This window comes from Poecilia latipinna, unplaced genomic scaffold (assembly GCF_001443285.1).
Source record: "Poecilia latipinna isolate Pla-1442-1.1 unplaced genomic scaffold, P_latipinna-1.0 Scaffold654, whole genome shotgun sequence".
NCBI classification, from domain to species: Eukaryota; Metazoa; Chordata; class Actinopteri; order Cyprinodontiformes; family Poeciliidae; genus Poecilia; species Poecilia latipinna.
Window position 1 is genome coordinate 37545 of NW_015113270.1, and position 20044 is coordinate 57588.

General features: G+C 40.2%; 2 protein-coding genes across 2 annotated transcripts in view; both read left to right on the top strand.

The window, feature by feature from the left end:
• The first annotated feature begins 2691 nt into the window (after window positions 1–2691).
• Window positions 2692–18339, top strand: smg5 (SMG5 nonsense mediated mRNA decay factor). The gene is made up of 22 exons (XM_015043865.1): window positions 2692–3128; window positions 3440–3538; window positions 4350–4473; window positions 5510–5666; window positions 6357–6446; window positions 6717–6806; window positions 7804–7882; window positions 7956–8081; window positions 8734–8802; window positions 8977–9206; window positions 10293–10430; window positions 10606–11499; window positions 12248–12408; window positions 12494–12569; window positions 13297–13472; window positions 14380–14538; window positions 14641–14700; window positions 15269–15428; window positions 15596–15686; window positions 16112–16186; window positions 16274–16412; window positions 17074–18339. The coding sequence occupies exons 1-22, from the start codon at window positions 3064–3066 to the stop codon at window positions 17155–17157; spliced, it is 3342 nt and encodes a 1113-aa protein (XP_014899351.1). The 5' UTR covers window positions 2692–3063; the 3' UTR covers window positions 17158–18339.
• Window positions 18340–19555: 1216 nt separating this feature from the next.
• The window catches only part of paqr6 (progestin and adipoQ receptor family member VI), a 28199-nt gene continuing 27710 nt past the window's right edge, over window positions 19556–20044 (top strand). Inside the window, exon 1 of the mRNA XM_015043867.1 lies at window positions 19556–19854. Within this exon, the coding sequence (XP_014899353.1) occupies window positions 19794–19854 (61 nt within the window). The 5' untranslated portion in view covers window positions 19556–19793. The remainder of the gene's footprint in view (window positions 19855–20044) is intronic.

Here is a 20044-nt window from a genome sequence, read left to right on the forward strand (position 1 = left end):
CACACATGTTCACACCCTCCTTTACAAGCCATAGCCCCTTTTCCCCCTCAGATCTCCTCTATTGTTGTTTTTCCAGGACAGACCTTTGGGGATTTTGTGTATATTAATGGAAGAGTGGTGTTGAAGAGTGTTTTGCAGTTATATATGGATTTGTTATGAATGTGGATATTCTGCTAGTTGAGTTATTATTGTAATAATGATAATAATCATTGCCTCTTTGATTTTGTTGATTATTGATGCAGTTGAAAAAGATGGCATTGTTTCTTTTCTTTTTTTTTCTTTTTTTTTGAACACACCGCAATTTCTATTTTTCGGGTGGGTGACAGCGGAGATAGAAATACATAATTAAATTAATAAATAAAAAGATATTTGAATTCTTACCTTGTAGTGTGTTGTTTTTAAATCAAGGAGTTGAATTTAAATACTTTATTATAAAATAAAGAGGCTGGACAGTGGCGCAGTTATCAGACCTGCAAAAAGGTCCTTAGCTCTTACAGCATGGAGTTTGCATGTTCTCCCTGTGCATAGATAAAAATAAAACAACACACAATAAAACTATATCAGCACTCCAGGCAGCACAAACCATCTAGAATAAAAAAAAAACAATAATAAAAAAAACTAAAGTGACAGTTTGATCTTGAATTTCATGATATTTTATGTTTTAATCGGCATATCTGAGGAAAAGTAATACATGTACAATCTTTATCTTTATTATTTATTGAAATAAAAAAAAAATCCAAAATCAAAATCTCTGTCTGAAGAAAAACTAAGTTCGCCCTTGTTGCTTTCGCTAGATTTATGAGAGAAAGTAGCAAAGAGGTGAAAATTACCTGATTGTCATCACTGTGACCAACTCTACGAAAGCAGTTTGCAACTCTGAAGCAGAACGTAGAAAGATGCAACAATGCCAAGTTGGAATGATGTAGACACTTAAAGACAGACTGATTTTAACAAATCCCATGGATCAGGGTTTTTTTCTTCATGCTGACTCAATCCATCCAGTGTTTGGATGTGTGAAAACCTCACAGTGAGTTTCTCCTGTTTGGAGCTGCATAACGATCCCCACTCACCCGCAGCAACAGACGTTTTTCTTCTGTGATTCTGCTCTCAGAGGAGCTGAGTTGATCGTTTCTTCATGCTGTCCCCAGCCAGTGTGCCGAGGGTGATGATGGACCCAGGATGAGGGGATTCAGCAGAACACAGCATGCTTGTCAGGGTGCTACCCTCCCAATGCTGATCGCCTGGAGACCTTCAGGCAGTCTGGCAACACGTGACATTAGAAAGAACTGGAAGAATACAACACAGTGGAAGAGCATGGTTCACCCAGCAGGAACACTTGTAAAGTGTTCAGTCTCCTTTTAGGGGACATTTTATGTCCTGATTTCCATCTTAGATGTCTAATAACACCAAACAGTGCAATGATGTTACCTTTTATTAAATGTTCTCTAATATCCTGAAATGATGTGACAGTAAGATCATTTTTTGTTCATTTTTTAATGGAAACAAAAACAGGACTATTAACAGATCTGCACATATCAAGCAAAAAGAATTATCCCAGTCTTTAGTGCAGAAATTATTTTCATGTTTTATTACATTTTCCCATTGTAACTGGCCAAACCTTAAAGGAAATCATGTCTCTCCAGCTCTAGCCATGGATTATAGGGATGCACAATAATGCATATCTTTGCAGACCTCTGCTGACAAGTAGGAGAAATTACAAAGCAATTGAAAACCTAAAAGTAATAATAGCTATCAACTTATGCAAGTCTTTAGAGACATACAGCTTTTATGACTGCCTTAACAGCTCTACAGTGAAAATGTCATGCAGTTTCTTTATAAGAAAGGTTCAGATGTGGCTTACAAGATGATTCCACTCAGATATACTGAACTACATAGCACCAGTTATACCATATATATTGTCAAAATTGACTCACGGTTACTGAAAAAAAATCATAAAGTATATTAGAGGTCACTGAATTAATTTACAAATACTTATTAAAATATGATGTAAAGTAGCTGATGGAGAATTTCAAACAGACCTTTGATTGGCCAGTTTCGCAAAAAATCATCACTTACTAAAACACAAATAGCAGCAAGATAGGAAACCTTTAATCTTTCTTAGCAGTAAGTTGAAACTGAGCCACTGCAGCACCATGGACAGCTCTCCATTCCAGGATCTCAGTCTAGATATGCCTACTTAATAGATGTTAAACATTCCTTAAAAATGCCTTGTTGCTGAAGTGTGCAATGCAAGCGTTCTTGAAAGAGAAAAGTACATAACGGTGAACAATGTGAAACACAACTTTTATCAGCTGTGCAAGGACAACGGGAGGAAACCTGTGTTTGAGTAATATCTTTGTATTTTTATTTATTTTGCTTTACACATTCTTCGCTTTACACTTAGGAGGAATTTTAAAATTCACTCTTGACCAAATAAAACTTGTTTGATAATTCAAATTTTATGAAGTTTACGTGGTTTAATGGGTCTGCCCAGTATGCCGTCGTGTACATATCGATACAAGTCGTTGTATATTGTTGGAACGCAATACACTTAAAGACCATCAGAAATGCACGTGTCGTGACCGCTGTTAAAGGCTAAAGCTGGTCTTTTTCAACTTGTCTTCCCTTACCAATATGGCGAAGTTGTTGACGTCTCACTTCTGTAATCTCGTAATTTTGTTTTTGAACTCTCGCGATATTCAGGCGGTCAGTGCTTGCTATGAATAATGGCCGCCTTCGTAGCGATGGCCGGAACGGAAAATAACACAAAAGGGATAATAGAGCTTTTTAGCTGACTGGAAGAACCGTAAGGCTCCGGGGACCCCTTCCTACCCACTTTTCTGGACGGATGGGTGGAGGGGGGTTGGCCAAAGGATTCAAGAGACAGAAAGAGACTCTCAGGGAACACAGGGAAAGCTAAGCGGGGAGCTAACGCTAGCTGGCTAACAACACAGTTGTCACTAACGGGGAACAGAGCCGAATAACCGCGACAGCTGTTCCGTCGAGAGGCCCGAATGAAACGGTGACCCCGCAGTGTGGTGGAACTGCCGGCCTGTCGCTAATATGAGCGGACCGGGTCAGGACAGCGAGCCCGAGGCGAAAGTCCTTCTTATCAAGCGGCTTTACAGGTGAGTGGACGAGGCCGTTTTCGTCGAGCTAACCGATGAGCTAGTAAAATGTCTAAACGAGTCTGATGGTTTCTGTTGTTGATAGTTATGTTTAAGATACATCTATGCTAGTAGCTGAAACTGCACCTGACTCTGTCATGAGGTTCTTTTTTTCCTCTGATGAACGTAAGCTGGCTGTCGTGTGTCATTCATCCTGTTGCAGAGAAATGAAACAGAAAGGGTTGCAGCTTTTTAACATTTCAGGACATTTGTTGCGTGACAAACTGCTACTTCTGGTGATTCATGTGATGACAGTAATGCTTTTCATCCAGGGCTGTGGTGGAGTCTGTGCACAAGCTGGATGTCATCATCGGCAGTAAGTCATCCTACAGAGAAGTCTTCAAGCCGGAGAACATCAGCCTGCGGAACAAGTATGTCCAGATCTGCTCTCACCGAAACTTTACAGGCTGAATGGTGACTGGTTTTATACAAATGCACCGTCACTCTGCAGCACTTCCTGTTTTAAAGGAAGTTCAGACAGTCAGACTTGTCTTATTTATTCATTAGACCATCAAGAATTAGAGACATTTGTGACACACTTAAATGTTTAAGTATCTGTAGATACATTTGGGTGGCAATCCTCTTATGAACGAGGTCTAATAAAACTAACAGATCTATAGCGTTTTTATTGTTTAATGTTTTGTTTTTGTTTCAATCGTTTTGCCTTTCTGAATCATTTTGTGAACTATATGACTGTGAAAGTTGCTGCAGAAATATGTTACTTACTTGTTGTGACACCATCAGTACTTGTCATTGCACTCTTAGTGCTGTTTTGGTCAAAATCCTGACTGAAAAGCATTAAAGACATACTTAATATATTATTTTTAAATTTAAAAAGCTAATTGGCTGATATTGCTTACTGTTGAGTCATCTAGATTAAGCTTCTCTCAGGTTTGATGCATAATGGGACTGCAGCAAGTTTTGGCTAATTTATGGCGCTTTCCCCAACATACCATTTGTCTCTAACTGCCTGACATGTTGACTTCTTCTGTGAATAGACTGGATTTTAGCAACAGCTATGTATATCTCATGTTGCCTGTTGTTCAGCCTAATTTTTGTCTCCATAAAATAAAAAAATAATGATAATTAGGAGCTGTGGTTGCATTTTCTTGTAGCAACACCTCCAACTGTTGCATAAAGCTATCCGTGTGTTCATCTGTTGTATGTTTTTGTTTTTCCTAGGCTGAGAGAGCTTTGTGTGAAATTAATGTTTCTGCATCCTGTTGACTACGGCCGTAAGGCCGAGGAGCTGCTCTGGAGGAAGGTTTACTATGAGGTCATCCAGGTTATCAAGACGAACAAAAAGGTAAGATGGCAAAAAGTCACTCAGCAGCTGTGGAAATGTCTCTTTGGTGACAAAGCAGCTGTTGGAATTATATAGATTAACAGAGCGACACACAGGATTCCTACCCAGTTTGGATTAAATCTGTTCCGCGTCTGGACTAAAATGTATTCTAATTCTAGGTTTAAGTCTGTTCCAGGTCTGGATTAAAACTATTCTTGTTCTAAATTTAAATCTGTTTCAGACCTGGATTAAATCTGTTGGTAACACTTTATTTGAAGGGGGTTGAATAAGACTGACATGACACTTGAACATGAATAAGCCTTCATGAATATTCATGACTGTTGTCATAAAGCGTCATTCGGTAAATTATGACACTTTTAATACAAAGTTGACATTATTCAAAATGTCTTTGTTATGACAACTTGACATTAACCAAAAAATCATTACTGTTTAAACTTTACCTTTAATAACATAAAGTTACCTAATTTTTAAAGTGCAATCAGTAATACTTTTATAACAAATTTATATCAGTAATGATTTCTTGGTAAATGTCAATTTGTCATAACAAAGACATTTTAAATAATGTCAACTTTGTATTAAAAATGTCATAATTTACCGAATGATGCTTTATGACAACAGTCATAAATATTCATGAAGGCTTATTCATGTTCATGACAGGTGTTATGTCATGTTTATGACAGTGTCATGACAGTCTTATTCAACCCCCTTCAAAAAAGTGTTACCAAAATGTTTCATATCTGGATTAAATATGTTTCAGATCTGGTTTTAAGGTCTGCTCCATTTCTGGATTAAATCTGTTCCAGTTCTGGATTAAATCGGGTCCATGTCTAGATTTAAGTCTGACGTGAGAAAACACAACAAGAAGTATAAACTTGAGTTTGTGTGTAACACATTATGAAGGAGTTTTGACATATCTGTATATGATATTAAACATATCTGTATATGACTTTAGTTTTTTGTTACTTTTCTCCCTCCATTTTGCATTTTTAGCTCTTCATGTTGCTCCTACCTCATTTTTTCTTCCTGTTGCTTTCAGCACATCCACAGCCGCAGTGCCCTGGAGTGCGCCTACAGAACGCACCTCATCGCCGGCGTGGGTTTCTACCAACATCTGCTGCTCTACATCCAATCACATTACCAGCTGGAGCTGCAGGACTGCATTGATTGGACGCACGTCACTGATCCTCTGATCGGTGAGATCTCAAACGTTGAATTCTTCCCTAAACAAAAACACATAAAGCTTTAGATTAATCATTTCTGGCTTCAGTTTGGGTATTTTTGGAAAAACCTAGACTAAAATTCACCAGAGACACCAATGTCATTTAAGAGTTATTTTACTTCTCTTGTTTCATTTTAATGGATCTATTTACAAAGTCACTGCTTGTAAAATCTATGAACCATTAAAATCACTTCATGGAATACATTTTTGTCCAAACATTTTTCAGATTAAGTGGTTTGCTCTTTATTTCTGTATGATAAATCTATATAATATCTCAGTTCAGATTTTTCTTCTCCTGATTCTATAAGTTTGCGTTTTGCTTTGAAAGACATAATGACTGTCGCTGGAGTTCAGGGGCCGTGAAATTTGTCCTGCAGCTTCAGCTGCATGTCTGCTGATTCATTTGCTGAATCCTTCAGACTTCAAAGTCTGAATCAGTAGTTTTATTCCTCAAAAAGCTTCTTCAGGTCAAACTACTGGCTAGTTTCTGAATCAGGATTATATCTAGTACGGATTCTGTTTGGGGTTTTTATCAGCATTTACAGTTTTTATTGCTCATCAAGCCACATTTTTTAATTCTAAAACCCTCTGATGGGGTTTTAGCTTCTTTCTTTGGAACTAACTTCACTTCAGTTTTGACTTGAAGTCTAATTATTTCCAACAGGTCGGAAGAAACCCGTGTCGGCCTCTTCTAGAGAGATGGAGTGGGCTCAGATGGCGTGTCATCGCTGTCTGGTCTACCTCGGAGATCTGGGTAATAACATGTTAATAGCATATTTAGATCGGCTCATCTCTATTCCATGTCTGTAGAGGTGTGAGGCAGCCAGTGGGTGTCATCGCCGGTGCGTGGGAAAATTGGCCTGGTGTTATAGAAGGAAGTGAGAACAGGCTGTCTGAGAAGAGGAATAACGTTTATTCAGTTATTAGAAATGTCAGAATTTAATAAAAGTAGAGTTTTCACAGTTTTGCTCATTTGTTGTCTGTATGTTTTCAATAATGTTTGGTAATCTGGTTTGGTCACCAGCGCGCTATCAGAATGAACTTGCTGGAGTGGAAGCTGAGCAGCTGGCAGAGAGATTTTACCACCAAGCCTTGTCTGTCATGCCCCATGTTGGTGAGTCATGATTCATGATTTGACTTCAATTCCTTTGCATTTGTTCATTTTACTAATTAAAAACAACAATGAGACTTCTGTGTGAACGGTTAACGACCCCAAAGCGACCTGGATGTGCAGAAGAAGAACGTTGACATCACGCAGCAGCATCAGTCTGTTTATGGAAGTAAAAATAGACGCCACCATTTATGGATAGTTTTAAAGTTGTTCAGCAACAGGAGTCGACAGGATAAAACTTATCTAGACCAAGGAAGGTAATAACAGAAAGGCACAGCTAGCAGCAGCAACCTTTAGTGGAGCATTCACTGCAGCTTCAGTAGAGAAGTCTGTCTGGATGTGGAGTCGGACCAGGAGTGGTGGGACTGTAATGTGATGCGTAATTTTCAGCCGTTGTGTCCGTCTGATTATATGCTGTCTGGCTTAGCCCGTCACAATAAGCAATTAATCAATTAATCACATGATAGATGAAATTGAGATTGATCATTTCCATTCTGATTAATATTTTTTTTAATTTTAACATTTGGATGTTTGCAGTTTTTATTTCCATTTTATTTATTATGTTTGTTTTTTTTTACTTTGGATACTTAAAATGTCTTTAAACTAGTGTTTGAGAGGGTGAACTTGCACTATTATGCTGTTATCAATACATCACTTGAAAATGGTCTCAAAACAACAATATTATTGTTTATTGCAATAAATACTGGGACAATTTATCATCCGGCAAAATTTGTTATCTTGACAGGCATATGTCGTCCTTCTCTGGTGCAGAATTATGGCGCATTTCTCACATCAGTGACATAAAAATTGGCACAGATCAGATTTTTGGGGGGTGAAAAGATTGGAATAGGGCTGTTCAGACGTGCAGTGTGAATGTGGCCTCTGACTTGAGTTGTCCTCAAAAAGAGCCAAGCTGGGGTCCATTCGTCCGTGTAGTTGAGTGAATAAAGGGCTACAATGACCGGTTATGAATCTGAACCACCTTTCTGCCATTCTGCAGGAATGCCTTTTAACCAGCTGGGAACACTGGCAGGAAGCAAGTTCTACAATGTGGAAGCAACCTACTACTACCTACGATGGTGAGGGTCCATAACCTCCAGTTTTAAACATTTTTTTAACATGAGGCTAAACGAATATTTATTCTGTCCTCAGCATCCAATCAGATACTCCGTTTGAGGGGGCCTACGGCAACCTGAAGCGTCTGTTCGACAAAGCTGCCAAGATGTACCACCAGGTGAAGAAACAGGAAATGAAGAAGCTGTCTCCGTCTCGGCAAAGGTGATGACGAGTCCCAAGATGCAGCTTTTTTTTGTTGTTTTGTTTTTTTTGACTCAGTCATTTTTGGTTTAAAGTTTTCTTGAAAAATCTGTCAAAATAGCAAAGTGTTTGGTGAAAATCTATTCTTTTCCATCTTCACTCTGTCAACAAAGAAGCCTTTAAAAGCTAAAAAAAACAGCCTCTCATTGTCATTGTGCAAAAAAAAAAGTTTGAAAAAAATAGCAACTCTCAAAGGCAGTGCAAATAAATAAATGAGTTTATTAAGGATATAAAGTAGAAACAACCGGGTTGTTAAGAATGATGATAAGAGTTTGGATGAATTTGCCATTTTCAGGGCAACTCTTGGGTAGAAACTGATTTTTAGTCTGTTTGTTCTGGTCTCTATTGGGTCTTATTCAAGTAAAACTATATTCTTTTACCATCTGGAAACATTAAATGATGATTTTGATTAACTAGCAGTTAGTATTTACTTCTTTGCCATCCTTTCCTCTTCCGTGCACAAAGAAAATCAACTTTTGTCTATTCTTTTTTGTAGAATCAGAGATGGTGGCTTGTTTTTCTACGATTATTCTTGCCTTTGTGTCACTAAAGAATTTCCTGTTTAAATCAGAATAATAAAAACTCATAATGTATTTTTTTTGTTTCTACATAGATCCAAAGACATTAAGCGTGTCCTGGTGAGCTTCATGTACCTTCAGAGTCTACTGCAGCCTAAAAACAGGTCAGTCTCTGAGCTGCCGTACTTTTTATTTCCCTTCTTGGCTTTATTCTCTGTTGTAGCACCAGTGAAGAGTCTGTCTATAGTTTCTAACCTGCCTTGTGCATCAGAAACATGTTCTGTAAGCTGTGACCCGCCAACCCTTTGCTTTTTGTTTTCGCTTTGCTTCCAATGAAGCTTGATGGAGACGGAGCTGACTTCGCTCTGCCAGTCGGTGCTGGAGGACTTCAACCTGGTTCTGTTTTACCTTCCGGCTCCGACACACGGAGGCGCTCCACCCTGTCCGAGTGAGGAAGAGGAGGAGCAGACGCAGCACAGCGACAGTTCATACCCTGTTCTGCCCGACAACCTCATCTTCAAGATGGTGGTCACATGCCTGATGGTCGTACACAGCCTTAAGAGAGGAGGTGTGTTTGTGTGTTTTTAAAAAAATATTTTTCCACCTGGTTATTTTAATTTATTTACTTAGTCATTTTTCAGTTGAACACAAAAATAAGAAATAAGCAGATTTCATTATATAATTTTTTTTCCAATTTGTTCCTTCATCTCTTTGCAAACAGTCCCAAGTTTTTAGCTGAAAAATGTTTCAGTTAAAAAGAAAAGTTGTCAGAATTTCAACATTTATTTCCAGTTTCTGACATCCAAATCTCTTAACCACCCGTTTTATTAAACGATTAGGACAATTGGCATATATATTTGTTTACCTGCTAATTAGTCGACGGATGGAAGAAATCTGCCTCAAAGCAAACAAAAACATGAACACTGCAGTAAAATCCCCAAAATACAATTAAATTCTGCCTCAACTATAAAACATTTCCAAATAAAATATTTAATTTTATGTCTGTATTTTAATATTTTTTCCACTCCTAAACATTTGTTGTTTTTTAGCCGTTTTTGAAAATGGATCGGTGTCCATTGTTATTTAAATAATCGTCAACTAATTTAGTGATCAAATAGTATGTAGACTCTAAAAGGACGAATTACTCACACAGTAACTGAGCCAAACTGTACTTTTAGGCAACAAAATGTTTACTTTTGTTATTTAAAAAATAAATTAATTATTTGTGTATTTGCATCTTTTAATATATTTCTAATCTTGTATGAAAAGGTTCAAGTGGTTTTAATGAAAAATCTGCAGAATGTGCTAGTTTTTTATCTGATTAATTGGTTTTAAAATAGGGTTAGGCTCTAAATAAAACATTCTTCCCTTTGCAAAGCTAGAAGAGGAAGAGAAGTGCCTCCGATATGCAGAGCAAACTGGTTGTGTGCATATTTGAGATGTTGTTGCCACGTAGCTACAGAGAGCTGCAGATATGATAGAAATGTGTTCCTGGACCATAAAGTGCAAATTGTTCCCGATGAGTAAAAGTCTTCTTTGTATCATTATGAACAAGAGTAGCTACAAAATGATTATAAACCATTAACTTGGTTTACTACACACAGTTTCAGTTTCATTCACCTTTTCACTTCTAACAAACCTTGTTTTGTTTAAGGATCTAAGCAGTACAGCGCGTCCATAGCGTTTACGCTGGCTCTGTTCTCCCACCTGGTGAACCACGTGAACATCCGGCTGCAGGCTGAACTAGAGGAGGGGGAGAGCCAGGTTCCTGCGCTGCACACCGACGCTGCAGGTGAGTCAGGAAACATCGACTTCAGGGTGTTTGTTCAGCTCTGTCGATTTAAAGCCTAGTTATATTTTAAGTTTTCCCTTGGTAGAATGTCAAAAACAGCTTCTAGTTTCATCTTTCTTGAAATGTGACATATTTTAACCAAACTAAAATCAAGCATGTTTCTTCTCTGACCCAGATGACCTTGAAGTGAGGGATATGTCAGCTGCAGAAGTGGATCCGTCAGAGGAGAGGCCTCTGCAGAACGGCTCCCTGGAGCAGGAGGATGAGGAGGATAAGGATGAAGATGGCCGTGAGCGGGTCCGAGTCAAAAAGCAGAGCAGCGAAGAAGATCAGCACAAGGCAGAGGAGGAGAAGCAGAGACAGAAGAAGAAGTACACCCGCCTATCTCGGCTGCGGCGCCGCCGCTGCGCGCATAAAGGCGGACAAGGGGAGGACGAAAGCGACCTGAGCGAAGGATTCGAGAGCGAAGAAGACGAGGAAGACGATGAAGGAGGGAGGGTGCGTGCTGACTCCACAGGGGGGACGCCAGTAGATGAACCGCTCAACCCTTCGTCTGTGAAGAAGGAGACGAAGAGGGACGGCCTGGGTGAGGAAGGCAGCTGGGAGAGTGGCTCTGAGGAAGAGGAGGGAGGGACCGCTTTCGACGTGGAGACTGACTCGGACATGAACAGCCAGGAGTCCTGCTCAGACCTGGAGGACATAGAGGACACAGAAAACTCAGACAGCACCGAGGGTCCGGCCCGGGAGCAGCAGGAGGAAGAAGTGGAGCAACCCAGGGAGGAAGGCGGGGATCGTGACGGCGAGGCCCCGCCCAGCACCAACGGGCCCCTCACGCAGAGCGACTCCAGCATCAGCAGCAACCTGCAGGCCATGTCCTCCCAGCTCTTCCAGTCCAAACGCTGCTTCCGCCTCGCACCCACCTTCAGCAACATGCTGCTGAGGCCTCAGGCCGCCTCAGGCTCCACCCCCACTGACACCTCCGCCCCGCCCTCCCAGGAGGCTCCCCCTCCGCCTGGAGACTCACACCGCGACCTGAACCCCGGCACTGCCAATGGAACCAACGACAATGGTAGTGTACATCCAGCCTCCTTAGTTCAGGCTTAAAATGTCTGATTTTAATATGCAAAATTCACATTTTCCACGTTTTTGTTCTTCCATTTACTGATTCCAAAAACAGTCCAAGCTTTTAAGAATAAGCACTCAGCTGTTTTTTTGGCAATGAGTTCTTGTTTTTTGGTGTCTGGAAAATGAGCCGTTTCAAAAATATTTAGATTGTTGAGTCACTCTGTGCCGTTACCTAGCAACGCCAACCAAGCCCTGTCCGACACCTACTAACTGTACAATGGCTGCTGGAAAAAATATGTGTTTTGTTGTTGATTTACCATCCAGAAACCACTTGCTCCATTCTTGTTGGTTGTGCAGGAGGCTCCACTTCTGCTTTTCATAGATGTATGGTTGTATAATTGCGGATCTGTTTGCAACCATTTTCATGTGCAAGTGTAAATGTTGAGTTCAGGGGGTTGGGGGTGTGGCCAACAGCAGATCTATATTATATTTTGTATAATTTTGGCTTAATTATTTTTCTGAACATGTTTAAGTGTTTGGCCCAGTTAAAGTCCACTCCACAGCCCAGTCCAGTTGATTTCCTGCTGAGTTTAATGCAAATTTGGTGATTCTTTATAGATAGAAATCTGAAAGGTGTGGCTTGTACCTGTTGAGAACTGTTATTGTCATTTCACTTCCACTTCACAGTTCTGAACTACATAATAGCTCGACAAAATAACTTGGTTTTATTGATCTGTCTTGTTTTCCACTAGACCTGGACTCGGACTCGGAGGAAAGTCAGCACAGCGCCCACAGTGAAAAAACCCTGCTGGAGAAACTGGAGATTCTGTCCAATCAGGGCTTGATGCAGGTGGTGAAGGTCTTTGTTGATTGGCTCAGGACGAACACAGATATAATCCTCATGTGTGCACAGGTGAGCCGACACATTAACACACCTGTTTTATTGCTGCAATGAAAGTGTTTGTCTTTCTCACTGGGATGATCTGCTTTCTCTGCAGAGTTCGCAGAGCTTGTGGAACCGTCTGTCGGTTCTGCTGAACCTTCTTCCAGACGGCAGCAAGTTGCTGGAGGCTGGTGAGATCACTAGGGCTGCAACTAACAGTTATTTTATTTAATCGAATTATTCCGACAGTTAATGGATTAAAAAAATGGCCTGCTGATTTTTCATTTAACCACCAAAGCCTTTTTTTTGTACAAAATTAGAAATGTATTAAAAGATGCAAGCAAACAAATAATTCAGTTTCTTTTTTAACTAAGAAACATTTTACTGTCTAAAATCCAATGATGCAGCATTCCTCTGGTGAACGCTTGATCATTTGTAGCAAAGGATGCAAACATACTTTTAACATCAGCATGTGAAAAGCTCAGTCCTTTCTTCTTGACTTAGCACCAATAGTGTGTCACTGATCTGATTATTAATTTTAGGATTAGCTAATTGATCATCGGATGCTGTCCATAAGGGTTTAACAGGAGCTTTTTATTCAGAATTTGAACCAGGTGAAAATGAAACTGTATATATATTACATCTGTATACTCAAGTTAACTACCATTAACTTATTATGTAATTGATTAATCACAATTAATCCTATTAGTTAATTCAGCAGTTACTCATCACAGCAGCTAAAAAGGTTCACTTATCTGAATCCAGTTGATTTCTGTGCTGCTGTGGCATTTATTTTTAGGTGCCTCAAAAATGCAAATTAAATCTGGAAACCAAAGTTAAATGGTGCTACCTTCAATTTGTGATGAAACCTGGAAAAATCTATGTTTTTATTTTGTTGTGTGTGTGTGTGTGGTGCAGATTTGGGGCTGAACTCGGAGGTGACAGAGATGTTAAAGGAGTGCGAACAGCCGGGTTTGAGCCCGACTCTGCTGCTGCCTGAGGATGTGGCGCTGCGGCACCTGCCTGCGCTCAGCGTCGCTCACCGCCGGCTGGATTTCAGTCGCCGCAACGCCTCCCTCAGTCCCCTGCAGGAGGTACGCTCCAGATATGTACCGAATATGACATCATTAGAAATGATTCCATATTTCTTCTACTGAAAGATAAAATCAAAATCAAATTTGATAACTTTGTTTTTGTTTTCCTAGTCATCAGTATTTTGGTGGGAGGGGAGAACATTTCAGTGTTTTTTTGAACCACAGAGGTTCAAAAAATATAAGTTACCATTTGGCGTTGTGTAATGTCAGCAGTTGTTGACCATGTAGATACATTGATCTTAGCACCATGTAAGTTTAGAAACATTTGGGATGATAAATGAAAACGGCTCAATTTTGAGCTTCATTGATTTCTATTTTTAAGAAATTAGAAGAAAAAAAAATCCACATTGTGATAACGGGATATTTCTGTGTAGAATTTTGAGGGAATAAAAATACTTAACGCAGTTTGGAATAAGACTGCGACATACAAAATGTGGAAAAAGTGAAGCGCTGTGAATTCTTTCCAGATGCTTTGTGCTGCAGCTCTGGTGTGGAGTTGTGATGGAAAAACACTGCCTCATTTAGTAAATAAAATAAATTTTTTAAAAACAGTTAAAACATTTTCAGCAGAGCGGAGGAAGCGATCTGCATGTTTTTATATAATCAAGCCCAAATTACATATTTCAGATTCATTTATGTCGACTGCTGTGAACAGATTCTACTTCACAGAAAATACATTCACCATTTTCACCATCTGCACTGTGAAGCTGCGACTTTCTCACAAGTATTCAGTGTGGAGAAGCTTCTGCTCTTTTATCAGAAAAAAAAATGCATCAAATGTTCCAGCAAATACTAAATATGAACAAATATCTGCTAGCAGGCGTCTAAATGTCAATCTAAGTGTGTTTCAGTTAAAATGTGAAACAATAAATGCAAACTCTTTCCTTTTCTCTCCTTTTTTCTTCAGTGTGTGTTGCGAGTGTGTTGCATTCGCAGTTTTGGCCACTTCCTAACAAATCTCCAAGGCAACGTGCTGCACTTCAACCCCGAGGCAGGAATCTTTACCAGCATCAGCCAATCGGAGCAGGACAATCTGGTGCAGCAGGCGAAGGCCCAGTTCAGGATGGTGAGCGACGGCTGAACACGCACACCCACAGCCCAACCCTGAAATAATACAACAAATACTTATGTTTATTCTATAAAATATTTTTATTTGTGATTTGTCCAGGCGGAAGAGGAGGCCCGTCGGAATCGTTTGATGAGGGACATGGCCCAACTTCGACTGCAGGTTATTTATCAGCCTCTAGCTAAAATCAAAGCAGGAACACCGCACAGGCGCCGCAGTTTGAAATATCTGTTCCAACAATATTTTAATGTTGTTGAATTAGTGCCAACTTATGGAGATCCATTTCCGCCAGGAACGAAAAAATAAAAGTCCAACAGGAAGTCATAATTTTGAGTTTTAAAGTTATAATTTTGAGATACTGTAGCAAATCTCCTTAAAGAAACAGCGCAACTTTCTGTCTCATAATTATAACTTTGAAAGTCAAAATTATGACTTTAAAGTAGAAATTGACTTTCAAAGTCAAAGTAATGACTTCTGGTCTCGTAATTATGACTGAATCTCATAATTTACTTTGCATCTTAAAATTATTACTTTGAAGAAGTTAAAATTATGACTTTAAAACTCAAAATTGGCTTTTATTCTCGTTAATAGGATGTTTTATCTCAAAATTGTGACATTTATTCTCCTAATTATAACTTCCTACGTATCTTTTGTTTTTTCTTTCATGGCAGAAATGGTCTTCCATACCAACTCAAAGTAAAACTTTCTTCTCTTTGGTCCTAATCTGCAGTTGGAGGTCTCGCAGCTAGAGGGCAGCCTTCAGCAGCCCAAAGCTCAGTCGTCCATGTCTCCCTACCTGGTTCCTGACGCTGCCGCCCTCTGCCATCATCTGAACCTCATCCGACACCTGGCCAGCAGCGGCTGCTTCATCATCATCATCCCAAGAACAGGTCAGGAAGTCGTTGATGTTGCACCAGCCAAACGCAGCGCAGATCAGTTAGCAAATGTTTACCGGTGTCCGTAAATGTGTCATAGGTTATTTCTAGTCTACTTTACAGGTCTCTGAAAGCTAGATTTTTTTTAGTTTTTATTAATATTTGCTCTATTTGTGTTGCAGTGATTGACGGGCTGGATCGGCTAAAAAAGGAAAACGGTGGTGCAAGAGACGGGATCCGCTTCCTGGAGTCGGAATTCCGCAAAGGAAACAGGTCAGTGTCTTCTGAGGGGATCTGTCACCTGTGGCTGTTTGGACCATCCACTGAGGGTTGCTAAGCAATGTTTTTAAATGGAAATGATATTTAAAATGCCAGTTTTAGCATTTTTTTTTTATGTTTTTCATGCATATTTGCAATGGGTTTAAGCTGAATTGCATCATTACTGCAAGTTTTGTCCTTTTTTCCGCATCATTTTCAATAAATATTGAACAAGTAGGTAAATAATAAAGAAAAAATTCATCCTCCTTTTAAAAACGTTCATGTTTTCTTTATTTTCTAATCAAAAAATAGCAATAAAATGACTGTTCTTTAAAGATTAAAATTCTATCGTCAAAATATGTTTTTGCAAACATATTAGAATAAGTCAGTGTTACAGTTGCATACTAATAATGTCCTTCCTCTAAATCTCCTGTCTTCAGGTACATACGTTGTCAGAAGGAGTCGGGTCGCACTTTTGAGAGGGATAAACTGAAGCGGCAGGACATCGAAGCTTGGTGAGCTTCACTTCATGCCAGTCGTCTCTCGCTGAGTGAAACCTCTTCTCCATCTGACTCCTCTGCTCTGATCCGCCTCGTTTGCAGGCATCTGTATAAGATGGTGGACAGCTGCCGACAGCTGACGGTGTCCCAGAGCAACGGAGACGAAGACACAGCCGGCATGGTGACCATCCTGACAGGACATGAGGTGGACGAGCTCTGCGCTCGGTCTGCCGCCATGAAGGTCCGACTCTCTTTCGGCTCTTTAACGTTCAGAATTTCCAAATCGTCCACTGATTCGCTTTCTGTACATCTCACATTTTGATCTGCTAATTTTGTCACAAAATACTCAGTTTTTAGTTTTTATGTACGTATAGAGCATAATGTACAAAACGCTCAGAGGTTATAAGTAGCTTTCAGCTGCTGTAATAATTTCCTGATTATTATGATAAAGTTTTAAGAAGTCTTAGCAGCTTTGCAGAATGATTTCTAAGTTCCTTGGAAAACTGATCAAATATCTTGATTTACATTTTTTCATGTTCCAATCAACTTATTGATGTAATTTGAAGTCCAGAGGGCCACATGCGGGGCTGCGGCGGGGCACATTTGGCCCCCGGGCCTTGAGTTTGACACACATTCTCTGGATCATTCTTTTTTAGATCCAAAAATAATATAATGGTGGAGTTGGAGATTCCAGGGTGAAAAGCTGTAGATTACAGCCACTAATACTCCTTCGATTTTTATTCATTAAAAAAAAAAAGTTTTTTCTTTCCTCTACCTCTTATGCCCTACTTTGTTTCACATAAACTCTTAAAGAAATGTATTGAAGTTTGTGGTTATAAGGTAAGAAGTAATATTTCTTCATCTGAAGCTCAGATCTGGTGTTTATTTTCTTGCTCTGCCAGTCGGCGACCCAGGCTGCGTCGTCCGCAGGCATGGAGCTGAAGAACATCGTGGAGTTCTACCGCCAGTGGAAGGAGATCGGCTGAGAGCGTACCGGGGGGGCAGCTGTCAGTGCTGCGAGCAGCTGATCGATGACAACACTCGCTCCCTCTCTCTCTCCCACTCTTTTGCTCTGTGTGTATCTGCGTCTCCAAAAAGGAAAGAAAAACAACTCAAAAGAAAGCTGGATCGAAGAGTTAAAAGTTTTGAGGGCTTGAAACGGAAATAAAGAGGAGGTTAAAAAATAAAACATAAATAAAAACAAAAGAAGAAAAGGCAGGCAACACGAGAAGCAGCAGATCTCCCACCTCTCAGTTTGTTAAACATAAAGCGTGAGCGTGGCGGCGGCGGCCGGGGGAGGAAGCGCTGGGATGGGCGTGCCCCTGGTTCACCTCTAACCAGGAATACACTGTATATGTTAGCAAACGAGTACATTTGTGTTGAGAGAATCCGCACACACAAACTCATTCACGCCGAGATGAATCCATATAGATATTTAGAGCAGTGTTCTGGATTTCCCTTCCCTCTTTCCTTCAGTCTGATTTCCAGAAACGGGGTCAGGAAGGCGAGCTGAGCGGCGGAGGAGGCGCTGCCTGACTTCCATCGATCAGAACCAAACCAGGCGCCTCGTCGCCCGCAGGCTCAAAGGAAGACGGATCTATGGTTTCTCTAATATGTGGGGTTTTTTAATTATTTTATTTGGATTTATTTTTTCCTTATTTGCGGTGTACTTTTGTGACCAGTGACGTACGTATTGTGCTATTTGTCTGAGAAAAGAAAGAGAAAACGCAGCAGGCTTTGACCTGTTGGAAGATTTTCATTTGGATTTTATTTTTGTACCCAAATGATGTTATTTTTCTTTATTTTTTTTTTGTTTTGTTTTTTTGTAAGCTGAATCTGAATGATAAACACAGGAATGTCTAAGGGAAAGGGGAAGGGCTTGTTATTGTGTGTTGATCCACTGAACCAATCCTGAACAGAAGCTAAGAAAGCAGAATCTATTTATCAGGTTAGACGGAGCAGGTAGGTGGGAGCTGATTGGTGGAGATCAGCCGACCTGTCCTGTGGGCGGGGCGGGGCGGGGGTCTGGGTTGTGTCTGTAAACTCCTGAAATGTATCCCATCGACATCACCATCTCCATAGTGACTGTCCCATCATGCACAGTGCAGAGGAGAACCAGTTTATGTGGCCATGCAATGAACAATAAAGAGAAACTGATGCTGATCTTATGATGGTTTTTTTCTTTTTTCTGCTCAACTATAGTAACAGATGACCTGGAAGTAAAGTACAGGTCTAGAAGAGATTGCATTCACCTTTTAACATGCATTTCAGCCATTTTTGTTTTACAGGGTGAAACGATTATTCAGCAAACCTCTTAAAAGACAGGAATTAGGTTGGTAACTTTTGAAGTGTTCAAATTAGACATTCATGCTCAAAAGTTTGATTTGAGTCTAAATACTTATGATATAGGAAATGGACAGGAGATTCTTATTTTCATTCAAAATATGTGTTTAAATCAACATGTGACATGTTCATTTTAAACTGTAAAGGAATTAAATAATTAGAAGTTTTTAGCTACAACTACACACCTTTTTGTGTCCACCAACAAGCTTGCAGCATAATCCTGATTGGATGTTTAACCATGTAATTACAAATAAGAACTTCATATTTGAATTGGTGACATCATAGAAAATAATAAAACCACACAAATAGAAAATATAAAGCAATAACTTTGAATGAATAAAAGCATTAAAACCAACATTAAGTTCATTATATCATTAAAAACTGATCATCTACCAATGTGTGTTTAACAAAAACATGAGATAGTAAACAGTTGTGAAGCGCTATAACAGATATTGTATTTTGTCAAGTGGCATCATTAGAATCATCAAACACATCAGATATATTGGGTAATGTTCCTTTTGTTATGGTTCAACAGCAGGTGGGTTTTTAGTCTTGATTTGGATCTCAGTGTTTCAGCTGTTTTGCAGTTTTCTGGACGTTTGTTCCAGATTTGTGGTGCATAAACGTTGAATGATATCATGGCTGAAGTTACAAATTTTGCAAAGAAAAACTAAAAACATCTGTTAATGCAAAGTTATTCCAAAATGATCAATATCCAGTCCTCCTGCGTTGGAGGAATAAGGGAAAGTTGGGGCTGGAATACAGATTTTCCAGCAGACTGAGCAGTTTCCAAAGTAAAGACTGAGCGCAGCTCTGACATTCCTCCAGTTAACGTGAGTAAGCTCCTCGTGTAAATTCTCCCAAGGGCCCCTTTCCTCCTTTCTCTGAATCTGGGTCTCTCTGTGCCATTCCTGCCTTTCTTTTCTCCCCGCTGCCCCTCATTGAGCGCCCCTCTGTCCCTCTGCAGGCCCGGTGCCCAGCGCTGACCGAGCACACAGAATAAATAACCAGTCCCCTGACAGGCAGCAGAGACACAGAAGACGGCTGGCACCGGTGCTGCTGGCCCAGTTTGGGAGTTTTTTGTTTTGTTTTTTTTCTTTTTTTGTTTTTGCTGGGTAAGTGGGTTGGGAAGCCTCAGTGACCCAGCTTTTGGGGGCCGCGGGTCTGCCGGGACTTTTGGTGTGGACGGACCGGACTCGGCTGCTGCTGCCACTGGGACGGGATGAGAAATTATTAGAATTACAACCCGGCCGGGGACAGCCCGTTTTCCGCCTGAGAAATGTCCACGCAGGGGTCGGTGCTGGCGCTCGGGAAATGTCTCGCCTGCTTGGAGTTCATGCGTAAGTGACTTCTCTGTTTTTAGTTTTCTGTCTTAACTCATTGCTTGTAGAAAATGTAGAAACTTTTCTGCGCCTGATCGAGAAACAAAAAAACAAACAAAACAAAAAACAAACAAAAAAAAAAAAAAAGCTTCCATTTCCCCCCCCCCCCCCCCTACCCCCGGGAAAAAAGTCCCCCGCGGGGGGGGGG

Excerpts from the sequence above, each read along its gene's own strand:
- smg5 (XM_015043865.1), top strand. The coding sequence starts at position 3,064 with ATGAGCGGACCGGGTCAGGACAGCGAGCCCGAGGCGAAAGTCCTTCTT. Across the intron at positions 7,883-7,955 it reads ACCTACTACTACCTACGATG|CATCCAATCAGATACTCCGT; the intron begins GTGAGGGTCCAT and ends TTCTGTCCTCAG. Across the intron at positions 15,687-16,111 it reads GAATTCCGCAAAGGAAACAG|GTACATACGTTGTCAGAAGG; the intron begins GTCAGTGTCTTC and ends TCCTGTCTTCAG.